Source organism: Aotus nancymaae, unplaced genomic scaffold (assembly GCF_030222135.1).
Source record: "Aotus nancymaae isolate 86718 unplaced genomic scaffold, 86718_ANA_hifiasm-v0.15.2.pri h1tg000003l, whole genome shotgun sequence".
In the NCBI taxonomy this organism is placed as follows: Eukaryota; Metazoa; Chordata; class Mammalia; order Primates; family Aotidae; genus Aotus; species Aotus nancymaae.
In genome coordinates, this window is record NW_026988414.1 from 10,888,022 (window position 1) to 10,908,994 (window position 20,973).

Genomic DNA, 20,973 nt, shown 5'->3' on the forward strand with positions numbered 1-20,973 from the left:
ACTCCCCAATGTGTATACCCATAAAAATAACAGATATAACCATCTGCCTAACCTTCAAACATGTTGTCCCTATCTTTTAGATGTGACCCTTGCTTTCCCTTGCCAGGACTATTAGTCACATGTCTGCTGCTAGATGGCAGTGACCACATCTTACTTACCTGTGTCCTCTGCAAGCCACCCTACTACTCTGGGGCCTGGGCCAGGCTGGGTTAAATGACAAAAACTGGGGAACTGTCACAATTCATGGACTACTGCAAAAAAATAGGCTTTTGCATAATTAACCCAATCAATAGATGTTGCATTCATCAACTGACCCTATGACAGGTGCTGGGACACAGAGATGGAGGTCCAGCTACTACCTTCAAGGAGCTCCCAGGTTCCTCACAACATTGTATGAACCGTGCTATGTCCAAAGTTGCTAATCTTGAATTGGGGGTGCCTGAGAAAAGGCTTTTAATGAGAAAAAAAAGGGAGGGGATCTCTGACCTTTATTTTGAAGACAGGAGTCAGCAGGGAGAACACAGTACATGCAAAAGTGTGGAGGCAGGAGAAAACGTGGTGCTTGGGGGAAACCACAGGAAAGTAAGTGGGCCAGACTAAACACTGATATAAAAAAAAAGACAGGTGGGGTTCAGATGGAGAAGGAGGGTATATATTCTGATGGGACTAAGAATCACATGAGAAAGTGAAACAGTCAGATTTACAGTGTGTCAAGATAGAGTGGAGACCAAGAGAGACAATATGGAAGGCCAGTGTGGAAGCTATTACAATGGCCAGGATAAGACTGATTAAAAGCTAGAGAAGGGGAGATGACAGAAAGGGACCAGTTTGAGAGCTCTCTGGATGCAGTCAGCAGGATTTAGAGACCAACTGGAAGCACAGGAGAGTATGGGAAGAGAAAGAGTTGAGAACCCCTGCCGTATTTTTAGCAGCAGGTAACTGGAGAGGGGAAATGGTTACACAGCTCTCCAAGAGGGACTACAAGAAGAGCTGACTTGTATTATTGGCTGAGAGAACTCAGACCTGTATTGCTCAATATGGTACTTAATATGTGGCTATTAAATTAATTGAAATTAAATTCTGTTCCTCAGTTCCATAAGCCACATTTCAAGTGCTTGACAGCCACAATGAGCTAGTGGTTACTGTTTTGGACAGAAGATCAAGAACATTCCAAAGTTATAGAAAGTTCTATTTGACAGTGTTAATGAACTAATATCAAATTTGTCTGAATTATAAAAATGTATTAATTACTTTTGCTGTTGACGTTTCTGAACAGTTCTATGTAATTCTTCTATTTCACGCTCTAAGCCTTTCTTCTCTTGTAAAAGATCATCAATTCTCTGATGCAGTTCTTCCATTTCTTTCTCAGACTGCCACTTGGATGCTCTCATCCACCATTCTTTCCGTCTCTTTGATTTTAAATGCTGCATTATGTCTTCTAATCTAGAAACTTCATTCTCCTGAATGAAGAAGGGGAAAAAAAAATGCAGTGCTGAAACATCACAGGACGTTTCCTCTCTTTCCTGTCAAAAGCTGAAATTAACTGTGGTTAAAGTGATATCAATGACCCAAAAAATGATGGTAGATTCTAAGACTTTGGTATAAAAACTTAAATGTCATGGATGAAATTGATGGACAAATAGAATCTTTAATTTTTCCACCAGTCCGACTATGATTCAGAAACATGTGCCACGCCTCTCGTGGATAAACTCTGCCTCCAAGGTTCAGTGTCCAGCAGAAGATACAGACAGAGGCCTCTTCCTCTTCTGGACACATGGGAGAAAAGTTATCCAAGAAGATTGCCTAGAAGAAGAGGTGTTTTGCCTGGGTTTTGAAGAATGAATGAAAAGGGAAAGACTTAGGCTGAAGAAATAACATACACAAATGTAGAGAAGTATAAAAGTGCACCTGAGAAACTATGTAAACAGTTGGGTAAGTTTGGAGAGTAAAAGAACCAGTTTAAGAGATTATCAATAAATGCTGAATAGAAAGAATTGTTACAAATTAAAATGTGCAAGAAAAAACTGCAGGAGAATGTGAGTAACTACTATAGTCAACCGTGTAAATGCACACAGGCCCTCTAAAACTAGTCTGATCTATTACAATGGGACTGGCAACTTGATTCTCAGGTGTCCTAGTCCTTTATTTTCTACTATATCTGCCGAGATGGGAAGGAAAAAACAAAGCCTCCAGGTTTCTGAGTCTGAAGGAGGAGCTTAGACTGCATTTTACTTCTTTAGAACCAAAAAGTCAGAAAGTAACCTAGCGAGGCTGGGCCTAGTGGCTCACGCCTGTAATCTCAGCACTTTACAGGTCAGGCAGATGGATCACTCCGGGTCAGGAGTTTGAGACCAACCTGGTCAACATGGTGAAACCGCATCTCTACTAAAAATACAAAAATTAGCCAGGCATGCTGGGTGCGTGCCTGTAATCCCAGCTACTTGGGAGATTGAGGCAGGAGAATCGCTTGAACCCAGGAGGTGGAGATTGCAATGAGCCAAGATCACACCATTGCACTCCAGCCTGGGTGACAGAGCAAGAGTCTGTCTCAAAAAAAAAAAAAAAAAAAAGGAAGTAATCTAGTGATTAGGAAATAGTCATTTCTTAAACTATAGCCCAAGAATAAGAGATACAGTAAGAATTTACAGTCAGGTACAGTACCTACATATATAGAAATGTTGTATAGTAATTAAAATACTGTTTAAAAACATTTGTAAAACCATGGGCAAATGCTTATGACATTAAGTAGGAAAAACAGAATACAAAATATTGTGTACAGTAAAATATAAACTATGAAAATAAATAATTAATAAATCCCACCACCTAGAGATGATCCCCACCAAAACCTTATTGTATGCTGTCCATACATGTGTGCATACCCATGTACATACATGTGTATACACACATATACATATATGTATGTGTACAATTACAGGCACTAGTATGTGAATATGTACATATGCAATAATACAACACTTGTCAATAGAAAAATATGTAAGCTTTGTAAAAATGGTTAATTTCTGGATTGAAAACATTTCTGTTATTAAATGGCTAAACCAGGTATGTAGACCAGCCTAAGACCTAATTCCTATACATGGTATTTTTGGGGTTTTTTTGTTTTGTTTTTTTGCTGTTACCCAGGTTGTCCTTGAATTTATGGGCTCAAGCAATCCTCTTGCTTCAGTCTCCTGAATAACTCAGACTATAGGCACATGCTACTGCTTGTATAAGAGAATTTTAGTAAGAATGCTTGTACAGTTCTAAACATCAGCCTTACAAAAACACTTTTGCCATATAATCCAGTCATAAATAGATAAACTAATTACATATATAACCTTATCAGTCACCCATGAAAGCAGTGTGGAAACAGAGTCTATGTCTTTCCACTTACTAAGTGATGGTGTTCTGGGACGTTGCAATGCAGGACACCCATAGGAATGAGGGGGACGGAGAAGTTTGGGGGTGGAGGCCCATATACCATGGGGGCCCCAGCAGGAGGTGGGCCATAAACAACAGTGCCAGGGGTGAGAGGTCGGCTATTGTTTGGCAAGGGAGGAGGTGGTGCATACAGGGCCATGCCCTGGGGTACAGGAGAACCATCAGGAAGCACAGTATACATCATATATCCAGGAGGAGGCACAAATGGGGGTTCTTCTTGGTCATCCAGCTCACTCTCTTCCTGGCTATCTCCTCCACTGTCTGCATCTTCAAAGAAATAAACAGAAGAGTTTCTTAAACAAAAGAGTGTATTACTCCCATGGTTTACCAGGTAAACAAATTCAGTAAAGAACAGCAGCATTTAAGCCAAGATACTGGAGATGTGAGAATAAAACTCTGAAAAAAAGGTCAAAACTATTTTTGAAAAGCAGATTGAAACATGGATTCAAAGTATTTTCTATGGCTAATACTTGAGTTTTTCTTAGGTTTATCTGTTGGTTTGTTCCTGCATTCGTTAATTTATTCATTAATTAATTAAGTGACCATTGGGTGTTTAATTCACACTATATACAAGATTTCACAGCACTCAGTGTTTACCACTGTCATAACATATAACACTCTCCAATGTGATAGCTTACTAACTTATCTGCGCTAAAAGCAGGAAATATGTTTGCTGATCACTGACAACAGAGAACCCAGCACACAGCAGGCACTCAATAAACACTTCCTGGCCATGTGTGGTGGGTGGCTCATGCCTGTAATCCCAGCACTTTGGGAGGCAAAGTGGGAGGGTCACTTGAGGTCAGGAGTTTGAGACCAGCCTGTCTAGCATAGTGAGACCCCCATCTCTACTGAAAATACAAAAATTACCCAGGTGTGATGGTGCATGCCTGTAAGCCAGCTACTTGGGAGGCTGAAGCACGAGAATCACTTGAACCTGGGAGGCGGAGGTTGCAGTGAGCCAGGATTGCACCACTGCACTCTAGCCTGGGCAAGAGGGCAAGACTCCATCCCCAAAAAAAAAAGTTTCTGAATGAACAAATCCTCAGAAGTTAGTATTCACATTTTACAGATTAACAGTTTCAGGGCAGCTAAATAATTAGCATAAGACCACACAGCTAATAAGTGAAAAAGATTTACTCAGGTCTGACTCTTCCTCTGGAACTTTGAAAGACAGACCCATAACACTTCATTTTAGGAGGGTGAGATTAAGGCCATGATCCAAGGATACAAGACACCATGCTCCAGTACAGTCAAAGAGGCTGCTTAGTCAGCATGGGTGAAGCTGGGTAGAAGAAGGCTCCATTTAGGAGCATTGTTTGAGGACCTGGGTGTCACTGAAGGATGAGTAGGCATCAGTATGGGAGGGTAAGGAGGAAGGACATTCCAGACAGGGTTTAAAACAACGACAGGAGGTTGTTGGTCAAGACCAGATAGGTCACAGAAGACCTCACAGAGTTAGCTAAGGAGTCTAGAGTGCATCTTAGGGATTTTAGGGAATCAATAAAAGGTTATTAAATAGGGAAGAGAATGCAACTTTCCTATGTGATTTGACTTACCTCTATTTGGAAACAATTTATGTAACCCACTCCTGATGGGAGAATAAACCCAATATCCTGAGGCAGGTGGAGGTCTACTACCTTCTTTCCCATCCTGCTGCCCAGAGCGTGGTTTTCTAACAGGAGTTGAGGCTGTGTACTTAAGGCCAACACCAGAGTCCTTGGTGGCCTGGGAACTATGGCTGGAAACCTAAAACAAATGACAGCAGAGCACACTATCTATTACAAGCAGAAAGGCTGATTTTAAGAAATGTAAAAGTCTAGAGCAATGTTGACATGTGGCAAGGCTGAGAAAGAACTTGTTTTCTTTTCATTATCCTCATTTTTCATGGAAGTGAGGTGATTACACAGTCACATAAACTGCAGTTATACACAATTCAGCTTATTAACATCCCTCTAGACTTGATCAACATAGCAGTGTCATGGAAGCCATGCAGAAAGGAGGGCTGTGTGTGTAATTGCTGGGGTCACATCAGACTGGTCTGTGAAAGTGAAGGGCTCAAAGTGTGGTGAAAGCAACCAAACTAATGTCTATCCTTTCAAAAGCTATTTTTAAATATTCATCTCCTAATCCTGCCTTTTGGTACAATTTTCTAGAAATATCAAGTCTTTGGCTAGACCAAAATGGGAAAAGCATGTTATCTGGCTGTTTGACTGGGTTAATTTTAGGCAGCAACTCCCCAAGAGAGAGAAATGAAAATAAGTTCTCCATAGTAATCAGACTCCTGGGTGTCAGCCTCTCTTCTCCCTGTAGTCATTTTTCCTAGCAATGTTTTTTGTTTTGTTTTGCTTTGTTTTTAACCTCATCCTTGATAGCCCAGTGACTAAGGCAAAGGAAACCAGTGAACTTTCGAAGAAATCTGGGGACACCAGTCTTCTGTTGTCCTGGGAGCTTGGCAAGGCTTTAAAGCTCTTTTCTGCTGACCTCCTTCTCCTTCCCAGTCTGCAGGTCCATCATCTAAACCCTCACCCAGATCAGGCTTATATGTTTTGCTCTAATTTATACTGCTTCTACCTCCAGCTCTGGTTGCATCAAGGAGTTGGCTTCCTTTAGGATTTCTGGGAGAATCTAAGATTCTGCTCTTCAGGGGTCTGGTTAAGTCTATATAGCCCTGGGATCCTAGTGTGTCTGAGCTGCTTCTCCCTGACTACTGCTCATCAGCTGATGGTAGCAGGATGGCACCAGGCCCCTGCTTTGGATGAATATAGCCTACAGTCTTCTCACTTCCTACATTCAGGCCCCAGTCTTCTCACTTCCCACATTCAGGTCCCAGGCCCTGATCATTTCTCTTTAACATCCTTTAATCTCATCTCCTCTTTCCCAGCTCCACTGTGATCTAGCTCTGGCTTCTACTCTTTACCTGAATCAATTCAAAGAGCCCCACAGAAAGCTCACCCTACCACAAGTCTGGTCTCTATACTAGCCAGACTATTACTCCTAAACTATAACTCTGATCATGTTAGTACACAACCCATTTCCCATGGCCTATATAATTAAGTGTAAGAGATTCTAAGCCCCTTTTTTAAAAAAGCATGACTCCAGGCTGGGCATGGTGGCTCACGCCTGTAATCCCAGCACTTTGGGAGGCCGAGGTGGATGGATCACCTGAGGTCAGGAGTTCAAGACCAGCCTGGCCAACATGGCAAAACCCCATTTCTACTAAATATAAAAATTAGCCAGGTGTGGTGCTATGTGCCTATAATCCCAGCTACTCAGGAGGCTGAGATAGGAGAATAGCTTCAACACAGTAGGAAAAGGTTGCATGGAACTGAGATCATGCCACTGCACTCTACCCTGGGTGACACAGCAAGGCTGTCTCAAAAAATAAAAAAATAAAAAAAAAGCATGACCCCAATCTACGTTTCAGCTTCATCTTTCACTGCTCCTGTAAACCTTCTAGCCCCACAAAGCTACTTGTCTTTGCTAAGCCAATAACTCTCCTTTTCCATAAAGCTGTTTCCTCCCTCCTAAAAGTCCATCTCTCACTGCTTGTTAAGTGCTGACTTCACAATCCTGCTTGTGAAGCATTCCTTCCTGAACTTCCCATCAGATGAATCCTTAATACCGCTCTGCAACTATAGAATGCAGGTCAGGTCTGTTGGTCTCAAAAAATAAAAAAAAAAAAAAAAAGCATGACCCCAATCTACGTTTCAGCTTCATCTTTCACTGCTCCTGTAAACATTCTAGCCCCACAAAGCTACTTGTCTTTGCTAAGCCAATAACTCTCCTTTTCCATAAAGCTGTTTCCTCCCTCCTAAAAGTCCATCTCTCACTGCTTGTTAAGTGCTGACTTCACAACCCTGCTTGTGAAGCATTCCTTCCTGAACTTCCCATCAGATGAATCCTTAATACCTCTCTGCAACTATAGAATGCAGGTCAGGTCTGTTGTCATAGGCATATCACCATTTTGCAATTATGCTGGCATGGCCAATGAGCTCTTTGAGAGCAGGGGCTTTAACACTTTATCATTTATTGTGATGCCCCACCACTGCCCAGCACTTGGCCTAGGCTTCGGTAAGCACTGAATGAATGTTTGTTAAAACGACATGAAATCCAGGTCCCCTTTTTTTTTGGTTGGAGCCTCTGCACAATTCTATGCCCATTTCAGTGGGCTCTTTGGGTTTAAGTCACCATTTCCCCTTACAGCATCCTCATTCAGGGACCCTACCACATACCACCTGAGTATGAACAGCCAACTGCCACCTTCCCCAAGAAGGCCCTATTTTCATCTCAAATATTAAAAACACTGTAGAACCTCAATGCATGGCTTAGCATAGAAATGTTTTTGGTACCTGTTCATAAATTTGGGGAAGGGGACAATGTCACACTTTCTTCAAGAAAATTCAGTACACATTCCCAACACCACAGAATTCCTACTTTTGATGATGGTGGTGGTGGCATAAAGTACCAATAGCCTCGTCTTTTGAAAGGATCTGCCATGCTGCTGATGTAATCATTCTGATAAGAAACTTCACGTCGAAGTTCAGCAATTTCTTCTAAAACATTTTCAAAGCCTCCTTTGTTGTCTGTAAGGAAAAGTCATTCTATGGAATTGATATAAAATCATTTACTTCCTTTCTTACTCAAAATAAAAAAGTGATTCCATGAGAGCCAATGAATTTTATCAGTTCCTCAAAGCTGACTTTCAGTCTGCTCTTTGGTAAGTCAGAAAAAGCAAATAAACTGATTTGTAAACATTATTGCTTTTGAAATTACAATATGAAACTCATTTTTGCAACCAAGTCCCCCAATAACACACTTACACAAAATACTTTTAAAATTATTTAATTTTACTTATTAAGCTAATTACCACAACTCTCTAAATCAAGCGTGGAATTGATTTGTAACAGTTAAAAGTAAAAAACAAATGAGATGATTTGATTTCACAACTACGAAACCACTGCCAAAAATCAAAGTCCAATACTTTACCAGTTCCAGTGAGGTCTAATATATTCTTCAGTCTTGCAATCTCTGTCCTTTGTCGTTCCATTGTCTCATTCAGTTTCTCAATTTCTAGCACCTGTGAGTTTGCTCCCCCAGTACCGACACCTGTTTTCTCCATCTCAAGTTGAAACTATTTTAAAAATCACATATACAAAGTTGCCAATGAATTCATTTTTTCCGAAATATATTTATCCTTTCAACTTGATGATGATTCTATAATATTTATTTATACTTTCCCAGTGAGGAAACTGCATTACTTGAAACTGCACTAAGCCTGGCACACAGTAAAGGATAAAGTACAGATTAACTATTGATTGCACTTCAGAATTCTTTGAGACATCATCTACAGTAATTTTATCTTTTAGGAACTGGTAAGAATCCGGCAAAGAGAAGGTCTCTGGGTACCAACACTGACCTGCTCCTCCTTCTGCCTGAGAAGATTCTGCAGGAGTTCGATCTCAGCTTCTGCTCGGGTCAGATCCCTGGCTGCTTGTGCTGCCTTTCTGCTGAACTTCTCTGCTTCCTGTAACTCCTACTGGGACAGAGGTATAAGAAAGACACTGCTGCTATTTCTTCATTTCTTCCTCTTGGACTGATTGCTCTGCTTTCACCACATTGCCCACCCAGCTGTCCATGCAAATATGGCCCCAAGCCCCACCTTCTCCTGTGTTGTTCCCATTGTAGGGCAGCCTGCCCAGCCCCCAACCCCAAGGTGCTGCATCACAAAGAATAGAGGCTAATTTTTTTACTTTTTCACTTTTACTACAGTTTTCCATAACTACGTCTCTCTGGGCTCTCCTCATTAGATTTTTGTCTCCTATAATCTGCTATCTTAATCTCATTAGCATTTACATCCTATAAAGCACAGTAACAGACATTAGCTCAGTAAGGAGACATACTATGAAGTAATATATTTTCAGATGACTGCACAAGATGAAAAATTTCAGATAGGGATTATATGACAATCCTTCAAGAACCCTTGTCCAGGTAGGTATTGACAGCCACCTCCCCAAGCAGATTCCTACACTTAAAGGTAGGGATAATATGTTTATATGATGATTCCTTTCAGGGCTCAGTAGAATGCAGGATCCATGGCAGTACAAAATAAATTATTGAGGGTTGTGATGGGGGAACATAATCTTTATGTAAGGTCTGACCATGCCATGAGTGGCATGGTAATCTCTGTGACCTGCACATACACCCTAGATGAGTTCCTGGAAGAAACCATCAACCCCTGCGGCGCCTAACTAACTTGAGACATTCTTCTATTGTTTCTTATTCCAGCTTCAATTGACAAGGCCATTGGACTTTAAACAGACAACTTTACAGTGGTTTATAAAATAACCAATGTCTATAAGAAGATTAATAATACAAGTTGCTATGTTTTCTGACAGCAGCAGCATTGATGGAAACCTGTTCTGTACATGTGAACTCACCTCTGCTCGCTCCTGGTTAATTTTCATAACGGTTCCATGAAGGGACCTCAGCTGGTCCTTGGCAATGGTGAGCTCAGCTGTGGCTAGCTTATCAGAGGTGGCCACAGCTTTCTTTAGTTTTTTCAGTTCTTTATCTAAGCCAAAAAATTGTTCCTGAGATTTGGCATCTTCAAGTTTCTTCTAAAATAAAAGAAACATTAAGCAGATGAATCATTTGCTAGGAATGAATTCAGATGTAAGATCCAGGAGGGCAGGGACTCTGTTCACTGCTTCTTAGAACAATACTTGATACACAGGAGGTACCCCAGAAATATCCACTGAATAAATCTTAGCCAAGAATCTCAGTGGTCATAACTTCATCCATTCATTGGAAAAACATTTCCTGGCACTACCACCAAGACATGGATGGATCTGCCTTTGAAATCACTGAATCAGGACCTGGGCATAGGGTGGTATGAAAGAATTTGGCATTTTTGAGAAACTGAAAGGAGAAGCACAGTGAAAAAGGAGAGATCTAAACAGAGGCAAATCATGTAGGCCTTATAGGCTTAAGAATTTTGGTCTTTATCCTAAGAACAAAGGAAGCTACAGGAGGGGAGACTGATTACAACCACTTGACATTTCAGAAAGAGCATCTTGGCTGCTGTGTAGAGCAGGGTCATGAGTAGAAGTGACAGATCAATCAGACAGCCACACCAATCATCCAGAAGAGAGATGATGACAGCACAAGGGTCTAGCATCAGATAAGAAAAAAGGACATATATTCCAGATATATTTTAGAGATGGATTCAATAGGACGTGGGAACTGATGGGTTCTCAATGAAGGATGAAGCAAGTCATTCACTGAGGCTGGAAGAAAGCAGATGGCAGAGTGTGAAGAATCAGAAGTTGTGAAACTGTAAGACATGGGAGAGAAAGCTCACCATAGGAAAGGGTCATGTTGTCCGTTTGAGATTGGTAATCATAAGTTTATCATGACACCACTATGCTGGATGGGCAACTTTTTTCTCCAGGAATACCCAGCGTAAGTGCAGTCCCAAAGAAAAGCAGAGAGTTTTGTCAGGGAAGTAAAAAAAAAAAAAGTTTTGTCAGGGAAGTAAAACAGTAGAAAAGGGCAAGGGACTTGAGGATATTTGTAAAAAAAAAAAAAAAAAGAAAGAAAAAGTTATAGTTGGTAGATAATGAAATTTAAGTTGGACGAGGAAGAAAGTAAAGACAAGGGCTTAACAAATAGCAAAGGTGGGGGGTAGGGCTAATGAATTGGACGCTCAATAAGGTTGATAAATTTTTAGTGTGTGGATGTCAGCAAGATAAATGGTTACGACCAGAACAAGACACTTCAGTTTGTGATTTCAGAGGTAGGTGCAATTTTTAAAACTTGACAAGATCCAGAATGTGACAATTGGAGTAGATGGTTGAGGTGGAATAGAGACAAGCCATCAAAGAGAGGCCAGGGTATTAGAAAGGATGAAGAGGAATTTAAAAGTAATTTCCCATGGATGTGTCCAACTGGACATGAGGTCCAACTCCTCCCAATATCATTTGTTAAGTACCACCTAATTAACTCGAAACTCACCCCTTACATTCCCAATTCTCTTGTTTCCATCTGCCACGACACCTGGTCTTAGGGTCTTGATTCGATGACATGCATCCAGGTCCCACCTAGGTCAGGTTCAGCACCGTGCCAGCGATGCAGCCAGAGATGACTATGGATGGCACTCATCTCAGCTAACCTGATTGCCAGCGGGCAGGACACTGGGAGCAGGTACTTATGTGACTCATTTTCCAAGCCTTCCCTACCTTTTTCTCTAACTCTCGGAGTTGGGCCAGAATTCTCTCCTTCTCTTCATCGGCTTCCTGAAGTTGGAGATCTGTAAGACCTTGGATTTCCTCCATACTTTTTAGATTTTCTTGCAAATAGTGAATTTCATTCTCCAATTGCTGGATTCTTGCTTCATGTTGCCTCTTATCAAAATTAATCTGTGAAGAAATAAAATTTCAAGAATGATTTTTAGGCAAAATATGTTTTAAGCAAAATAAAAACTTTTTATAGAATTATCACCTATTTTACTACAGGCTATAAGTTAATTTTTTTTTTTTTAATGGGCGTACTCTGATTTCTAATTTTGTAAACCAATTGTATCCCCCAAGGGGGTGCACCGTTCCTGGAAGTACTGCAATACCAGGTCGATGCATGGAGTGGATGGAGCAAGTTCCTATTCCATCTCCCAACTCCAAAAATACATTTAATATGTTGTCCTCGGATAGAGAACATATAGATATTAAACTGATAAGAAGAGATAATAAACTTGATCTTAGCCAAAAGTTAATTTTTTAATAATGAGTTGTCAGGAATGGTTTTATCTTGAATGCTCTCTAGGAGTCATCTGAATGTTTGCCTCTTCATTAAAATCATCACATCAAAAAATACCAGATTCTGGCAACACACCATACTCTAGGAATGTGGCATTATTTACCTGCCTATTATAAAATAACTCGACTTTGCTTCCAAATCAAGGAAAATACAATATCACAAACAAGCCTGACTTTGACATTATAACCACATTCAGGGTTGAATTTTAGTCACACCTAGATTGACTTGTTATAAGTGAAAATAACAATTATGCTGTATTTACATGACAAAGGAAGCATTGTAATTTGCTGAAAAACATTAACATTTGCCAAACACTTCCCTCCAGTTGCCTCTTGCCCTTTTCTTACTCTTGCTTCTAGGGCTCTCTCACAGGCCTGCCTGAACTCTTCTTGTCCAGTTGCCAGTTTCTCTTGCTGCAGAGCCATTTCTTCTTGGAGTTTTCTCTCTCTAACTTGTGCTTCCTCTCTTTCCCACTGGGAGCATGCAAGAATTTCACTGAATTGTTTCTGTAAGTCAGCAAGACTTTTCCCCAAGACATCTGAAGGACTATGGATGCTAGTAAAGAGGGTGAAAAAATGGTATAAATGCGAAATTTTATTTTTGATGCTGGATGCAAACATGCTGTTAACATTAGCTCTAGAGTAAAATGAGCTGTGTGAAGGGACTAGTGTCAAGCTATAGCAATTTACTGAGCATCTCCTAAGTGCAAATTATTGTTTTATCCAATGACTGCTGCTACTCTGAAAACATGGGCTCATATCAGTCTAACGATATTTGCTCCAAGAATGTCCATTTCATATATATGAAATAATTGTCTTCTTATGATGTTTCTTCTCTATTTAAAATGTATAATGTGGCTCTACTTCCTGACCATATATAATGAACTGTCAAGAAAGAATTACTCTTAAAAACCAAAAATTTCTCTTAAATACCAAAAAAAAAAATAAAGATCCAAAATGTAAAAACAATCAGTGGCAGACAATTAAAATTAAACAATCAGCTAGGCATGAGTCTCACGCCTGTAATCCCGGCACTTTGGAGGCTGAGGCAGGTAGATCACAAGGTCAGGAGTTTAAGACCAGCCTGGCCAAGATGGTGAAAGAAACCCCGTCTCTACTAAAAATACAAAAATTAGCTGGGCATGGTGGCAGGTGCCTGTAATCCCAGCTACTCAGGAGGCTGAGGCAGGAGAATCACTTGAACCCAGGGGGACGGAGGTTGCAGTGAGCTGAGATTGTGCCACTAAACTACTCCAGCTTGGGTGACAGAGTGAGACTCCCTCTTAAAAATAAAATAAAATTAAATTAAACAATCTTTTGTCTCAGTCATGTAAACATCATAAGGAGAATCTTACAAAAGAAATCTGTCATTAATAGAACTTAGAAAGGTGAGTTTATCATCGAACTTCACACTCACAACTCTCAAGTTGTGAGGCCCACTCTAGACTTGGAGGTCTTGCTTTTTCCTTACTTCATTTCTCCAGCTCCTAATTTCAGTTTTCTTCTTAGCTCATCCACACAAGCTGCCACTTCTTCTGGATGAACCAAACCATCAACCACATGGTTAAGGTGATTCTGGAAATCTTTAAGTTGCTGTTTTAACAAATTATTGTCATCCTATGGAGGGGGATGAAATAGGGATTATCTATTACATGTCAGTATATTTTCACTACTGACAAACTAACAAACATTTCTAGACCACAGAACTAAATTCAGACAATGCCTCTTTCAAGTAAAAAGGAATTCCTAAAATTTCCCTATGATTAATCTACTTCAAACTCAGTGTAATAGTGTTAACTAAAATGAAGAATTTAGAATTCAATTAACATGCTTGAAGTGCCTGTTTCATCTGGAGTCCTCTTTATCTATAAACTGTCCATGCACATTGCTCCAAGGCAGCCCTTTCTGTAGTACTATCTAATCCTGGCCACATCAACTCACTCGAGGCCAGTCAATACATCATCTAGCCAGAAAACAGGTTCTCATTCTCTCCATAATTTGAAGCAAGATTCAGTATAGCAAGGCTGTATAAATGCTGGACCCAAAAATATGTCAACTCAGGGGTGGGGTCTACACTGGGCCACATACAATGCTCGGAGAGATGGAAAAAGAGAAATGAGAGAGCCCCTATTTCAACATGAAAGGCTGATAGAGCAGCTCTGGTTCCTAGCAAGCTGTCTCCTTTCTTGAGCTCGTGTGAGTAGGTTTTGGTTCAATGCAACTAAATGTTTTCTGACAAAGAAATGTAGAGTGGGTTTAACTTGTACTCAGGAGGTTAGTTGGCCAAGTAACCAAAGAATCTAGTTCTAACTAAAGTAGTCCCACAACACAGGTCAGCATTCTAGAAAGCTGACTTCACTTTCTACTTTGGAGGAGAAGGCCCCCAAAGAACATATGTTAGTCCTTTTCTGTAAGAGATATATGCTGAAGTATTGGTGGGTAAAGAAAGATGTATGACATTTTTCTTTAAAATATTCCAGCTACAAAAGAGATGGACAAAATGTAACAATGGATGTTGACAACTATTTAGGTTGCGAAATGGGTAAATAAAGGGTCATAAGCTATTCTCTCTGTTTTTGTGATTATATGAAAACTTCTATACTAAAAATGGAAAATGATAACTCAAGAACCAACGCACACACACTTCAAACAGTAATGGAAAACATGTATATCTTTTATGATACTTGCTTCAGAAGTGGAACTGAGAGCAGTAAAAATTAAATTACAGGTTATTAGATTTCCTTAAACTTCGAGGAATATCTGAAATGTTAGAAGATGAGAAAATTTGGGTGAGCTTTGTCTTATTTCTCTCAAATCCCCCTGTGTGGTTTTTTTTGGAACCCTTCCTCCGAGCCACATAAACTCTGCCCTTTTATTTCTGGTGATAACAGCTACCATCTCAGCTAGTCAAGCGGCCCCTGACCTCACAGATATGGAGACCTGAGTATTGATTCAGGTACTTGTTTGTTCAGACATCTGTCTTCTTTGAGAGTTTAATTATCTGAAAAATCTTATCCACCTGTTTTTCCTGCAGTTTGTTCAGCAGATTACTGTGAGAACAGTTATAAAAATATTGTCACACATTCCCACAAAAAGTGGTTATATTTTTAATAGCAACCTTTGAGGACTGTGAAAACTGTTTACAGATAAGAAATCCCACTGCAACTCACTCTAGTTAAATTCCTGGGTAATTACAAAGATATTTCAGTGGAAGAGGAATGCACCAATCTGATCATTTTAGTTTGATCTGGTGACAAATCTGTTTTTAGAAGAAATGCAAGATACTGCTTTTGCCCATGAGTTTACACGGCATATCGTTTACTACTGATACTGCCTCTATCTCTTTGCACCATCATAAAAACAAAAGGAGATTCACAAATAATAATCTTAAAACCATGGTCACAAGAGAACAGGGGCTATGGTGCTGCTCCTCCCAGAATTCCTTTTTTTCTAGTAATTCAAGTTGCTTACTACATGTTAGAGCAGGCTGCTAAGTGCCTGACTAAAGATATCATCATCTTTGGGTGTTCTGTGTAAGAATGTGTTCTAAAGCAACAAATCTCTACCTGCAGGTGTTTAAGTTTCGCATGCAGCTCACTGTTCTCTTGCTCCTTTTCTTCTGAGAACTGGGCTTTTCCAAGACCATTCTTCAGGGCTTGCCTTTCCTTCTCAAGTTCTGCTTTAAGGGCTGACTGTTCTAACTGTCACCATAAGAAGCAATGACATGAAAGTATAAAATAGCAATAATTTGTGATTTTAAAAGGCAAAATAAATTTACATATACACAAAATCCCTTACTAGCTATAGTTTTACAACTCAATTTTATGTTTGTACTCCCAAATTTAAAAACCAAAGATAATTTTTTCACACAATCCTTAAACTATTAGTAACATTTAAGAAGGATTAAGTATCAGAATCAGCTCAGCTCAATTACACCAAATCAGGATCTTCAAGGGTGGGCCAAAGCACCTACCTTTAAAAGCTCTCTGCAAGTGATCCAATAATTATTGCTCTCCTTTCCCTTAAACCAGTATTTCTCAAACTGTGGTCCTCAAAAAAACTGTATCAGCAGGGAGCGGTGGCTCACGCCTGTAATCCCAGCACTTTGAGAGGCCAAGGCAGGCGGATCACCTGAGGTCAGGAGTTCAAGACCAGCCTGACCAACATGGAGAAACCTTGTCTCTACTAAAAATAAAAAATTAGCCGAGCATGGTGGTGCATGCCTGTAATCCCAACTACTCGGGAGGCTGAAGCAGAAGAATCACTTGAACCCAAGAGGCGGAGATTGTAGTGAGCGAGATCGCGCCATTGCACTCCAGCCTGGGCAACAAGAGCAAAACTCCATCTCAAAAAAAACCAAAAACAAACCACCAACAACAAAAAACTGTATCAACACTAGTTATGCTTGTTAAAAATGCAGATACTTAAACTCCATCTCAGATTTTTTAGATGAGAATCTCTAGGGTGAGACCAAGGAATCTGTATTTATCAAGCATCACAAATGAATTCATATAACTAAAGTTTACCAATCAAATATCTGTAGATCTTCAGATCAGAGACAGAAGATCTGTTATGCTTCATATTCTCAATGTGTGGTTTGAAGACCAATCCTGGCAGTCTTGGTGCTGAGGGAGGGTGAATGTCCCTTTCAACACCAAGTGAATCGGTGAAAAGGCCAGGCTCTTATAATATTTTTGTCAAGACTTATGAGAGAAAAATAAAAGACAAGGAAAGTACAAAGAACAATGTATTTCAAGCTAGTACACGCTGGCTTGAAAAGAGGAGATTTATTAAGGAAAACACCATCTAGAAATTATATTTACTATTATTTAAAAATATTTACTGTTATTTCAATTGTTTTCCCAAAACCTCCTGTTTTCTGAGACTCTGATCTTGTCAACTATAGTTCTACAAAACTTGGTACTCCTGAGAAATATAATCCTGACAACTGTCAAGTGACGATTTGATATCTCATAAGGAATATACATTACTATAATAAACCAGATATATTTCTAGTTCCTTTTCTAATCATAATGAATTATTTTTTACATGCATTCCTGAGATTCAAAATATCTTATTTCGTTTTCATCAAATAAGCACATACTGATGCTTCTCATGTGCCAGGCACTGTAAAAGCAGAAACAAACAGATATAATCTGAGTATTGACTGAGCTCTGAGTCTAGCTGGGGTAAAACAAACAGATCATCTAGGATCATCTAAACAGATGATCATCATACGCATGACAAACAGCTTTATTGTGTACAGGTTATAGGAAAACAGGTAGAGTCCTGAACCCAGATTTTCAGCAGGCAGAAAGGAAGGTTAAGGTGGGCTTCCTGAAAGAAGATGCAGCCCATCTGGCTAATAAATTGTATTTTTAATCTGATAAAGAATATATTACAACTGGGCTCTGACTGCCTCTCTGCCTTTACCTCTCATTCTCTTTCCCCACTCCTCTCCCTGCTCCTGGCATCCTGGAGGTATACTTTCAGCACTTCAAATTTACTATATGCTCTCTCTCCTTACTGCTCTGCCTAGAATACACATATCTTAACTTTACCCCTTTTCACTCTGTCCCCTCTGCATGGCCAAATCCTACTCATCCATCAGCCATCAGCTGAAACATCATTTCTATAGGGTGGTCTTCTCTGACTACTTCCTCCTTGGCCAAAGAATCCTGTCCCTTTCTTTTTCCCACACCTGTTCCACCTGTCAGCTCCATAGGATGGTGACCATGTCTGTGCTTTTCCTAGAGAATCCACAGCACCTGGCCCTCAATGGTCAATCAATAAATATTTATTGGATATGTTTTCTGTAATTTGCAAGTATAATTTTAACTAGTGGATCTTTCAACTAACCCTAAAAGGAGACAGCAAACTACAACTTACCATCAACCTAAAAGAGGTCTCTTAAACCTATTCTAAGAAGGAAAAACTAGCATACATTAAGTATCAACTGCCAGGTGCTTTCAAGTCCATTATCTCATTTATTCTCCCCATAAGCCATTTTACAGAGGAGGAACAGGCTGGGAGGCTCAGAGCTATGAACTGATTTGCCCATGTTCACACAGGGGTAGTATTAGCACTCAGAATGTCTGACTCCAAAATTGTGACTTTCTCATCACTCCACATATACTGTATTAAAATGCTTAATCTTAAATTAAGACACAAATAAAGGAAGGCTGGTATCTTAAGGCACAGGGTACTTAGTTTCTCATTGGCTTCATGCTCCTACTTACCTGGGTAAGTCTTGTTACTTTTTCCAACTCTTCCTTGAGCTGGTTGGCTTCAGCATCCCTTAGGTTTAGCCGAGCCTCTAGCTCAGCTTCATAGGCACTGAGATCTCCCTGGGTCTGCTGCAAAGATGCATTCACTTCATGCTGCTCCTGGAGGGCAGTTTCTAGCTCTGCAAGCTCCTAGAAGGATTCAGTGGGTTTAACTATGGAACCCTCACTGTGCTGCTTAAGAAGCATCTGCAAGGCATTATAAGGAACTTGAGCACTGTAAACCAAATGCTGGCCAGCTATTGCTGCCTGCCACAAAGTTGTCAGAAGCAATATGATGAAGCCTCAGGCTGTGTACATCCTGACTGGAAAACAAAATCCTGGCTAAATGTAATCAGGAAAGTTGGTAAGCTACCAACATACTATTTTTCAAAGGGACCAGTTCTGTGATACTTGTGAGTCTAAAAACATAAGGAGGGAAAAAGAGAAAGGAAGCAAAAAAAGAAGAGAAGATTTAAAGCCTATTTTTCATCTGACGTTGGACAAAATGTTTTCATATTCATTATTTCATTCTATCTTCACAATAACTGTGTATGGCAACTTCCAGTTTTACAGATGAGGAACTACAGAATGAACATCTAAGTAAATTGCATTGGGCTGGTGTAGCTAGAAAAAGGATAGTCAGGATATAAATGCAGATATCTGACTCCAAAGCCTATACTCTTTCTATTAAACCATAGCATGTTCATTTATCAGAAAAACAAAATGGGACTGACACTCTCTAATATCAAGGATGATAAGAATACCTTAAATGAGTGCTAACAAGAATATGCACACGTATTTATTAGCATACCATGGTTCTGATTCATTTTAGTCCATCTGTGTTTTGTGATCAAACATTACAGCTTTCATCTATTTACTTGGGATCAAACTATTATAGATTAAAGAAGAGAATCCTATGATGATGAGAGCTTCTACAAAAGAGCTGTCCAAAAACAACTGGGCAACTGAATCATTTGGGTTGCTTGTTTAAAATGTAGATACTACATATAAACAACCAAAGATTATTATCCAGGATATATAAAGAATTCCTACAAATCTTTAAGAAAAGGCACACAATTCAACAGAAAAATAGGCAAAGAGTATGAATAAGGAATTCACTGAAAAGGAAACCTCAACAGGAAATGAAAGGTGATTAGCCTCTCCAGTAATCAGGAGAAAATTCAGTTAGCTTAAGATACTATTTTACATAGAGCATAGAGATACAAGTTAAACAAACCAGGAGGAAACAATCAGTCAAACCCAGAACATGGGACAATCTACGGAATGCCATCCTGGATTTTACACACACACACATGCACACATTCTTGAGACAATCGAGAAAAATATGAATATGGTTCAGAGATTAGAGGACATTAGGGAATTACTGTCAATTTTCTTAGGTATAATAATACTACTGTAGCGACGAAGGAAAATGCTCTTAAAGAGATGTATGTTGAAGGGATGATGTTATGATATATGCAACTTTCTAATGAGCAGGGGAAAAAAGTATGTGTCTATGAGAAAGAGGAAATAAATAAATTGAAATATTTATTGAATCTAAGAGGGTTCACAGATGTTCACCAAACCATTCTTTCAACTGTCTTGTAACTGTAAACAACTTCAAAATAGAAAGATGGAAAGAAGACCTTTAAAACTCAGCACTGGCAAACACGAAGGCTGATAAAATACTGAATTTCCTAAATTTGATAATTATTTTGTGTTTATGTTAGAAAATATCCTTGTTCTTAGGAAATATATAATGAAATATTTAGGAGCAAAGGAGCATGATGACTACAACTGATTTTCAAATGGTTCAGGAAAAAATCTGTATAAAATGTATATAAAATCATGTAAAAATTATTTATGATGAGATAAAGCAAATGTGTTAAAATAGTAATTGGTGACTCTGGGTGAAAAGCAAATGTGAGTTATTTATATTTCTCTTGCCACTTTCCTGCAAGTTTGAAGTTATTTCAAAATAAAAGTTTTCAAAAAAAAAAAAGTTGGGGCCAGGTGCGGTGGTTCACGCCTGTAATCCCAGCAGTTTGGGAGGCCGAGGTGGGCGGATCACCTGAGGTCAGGAGTTCAAGACCAGCCTGACCAACATGGAGAAAACCCATCTCTACTAAAAACACAAAAAACTAGTCCAGCGTGGTGGCACATGCCTGTAATCCCAGCCACTTTGAGAGCTGCGGCAGGAGAACTGCTTGAACCTGGGAGGTGGAGGTTGCAGTGAGCCGAGATCGTACCATTGCACTCTAACCTGGGCAAAAAGAGCAAAACTCCATCTGAAAAAAAAAAAAAAAGTTGGGTCCCTGCCTCACCACCTCTCTGCGTGGCCGTGTGGCTGAAACCAAACAGAGGGAGGGTGTGATGCAGACTTGTGCAGGTCAGGCTCGGACCTACGCTGCCTCAGGATGTAAAGTGTAACAACGGGACTGATAGGGTGGGTAGCG

General features: G+C 39.8%; 1 protein-coding gene and 1 non-coding gene across 7 annotated transcripts in view; both read right to left on the reverse strand.

The window, feature by feature from the left end:
- The window catches only part of CNTRL (centriolin), a 98,024-nt gene that overhangs the window by 26,710 nt on the left and 50,341 nt on the right, over positions 1-20,973 (reverse strand). For 5 of the 6 annotated variants that reach the window (XM_012458225.3, XM_012458226.3, XM_064378428.1 and 2 more), the window contains 12 exons: positions 18,491-18,667; positions 15,818-15,952; positions 13,723-13,868; positions 12,600-12,807; positions 11,679-11,858; positions 9,879-10,058; positions 8,858-8,974; positions 8,428-8,572; positions 7,876-8,024; positions 4,998-5,187; positions 3,392-3,705; positions 1,252-1,460 (listed from right to left, as the gene is read on the reverse strand). In XM_012458225.3, coding sequence (XP_012313648.2) covers positions 1,252-1,460; positions 3,392-3,705; positions 4,998-5,187; positions 7,876-8,024; positions 8,428-8,572; positions 8,858-8,974; positions 9,879-10,058; positions 11,679-11,858; positions 12,600-12,807; positions 13,723-13,868; positions 15,818-15,952; positions 18,491-18,667 — 2,150 coding nt within the window. The remainder of the gene's footprint in view (positions 1-1,251; positions 1,461-3,391; positions 3,706-4,997; positions 5,188-7,875; positions 8,025-8,427; positions 8,573-8,857; positions 8,975-9,878; positions 10,059-11,678; positions 11,859-12,599; positions 12,808-13,722; positions 13,869-15,817; positions 15,953-18,490; positions 18,668-20,973) is intronic. The other variant, XM_012458227.3, reaches the window with a different exon arrangement.
- On the reverse strand, positions 12,028-12,209 carry LOC135277472 (U2 spliceosomal RNA). The gene has a single exon (XR_010345076.1). It is a non-coding gene; the product is annotated as a U2 spliceosomal RNA (small nuclear RNA).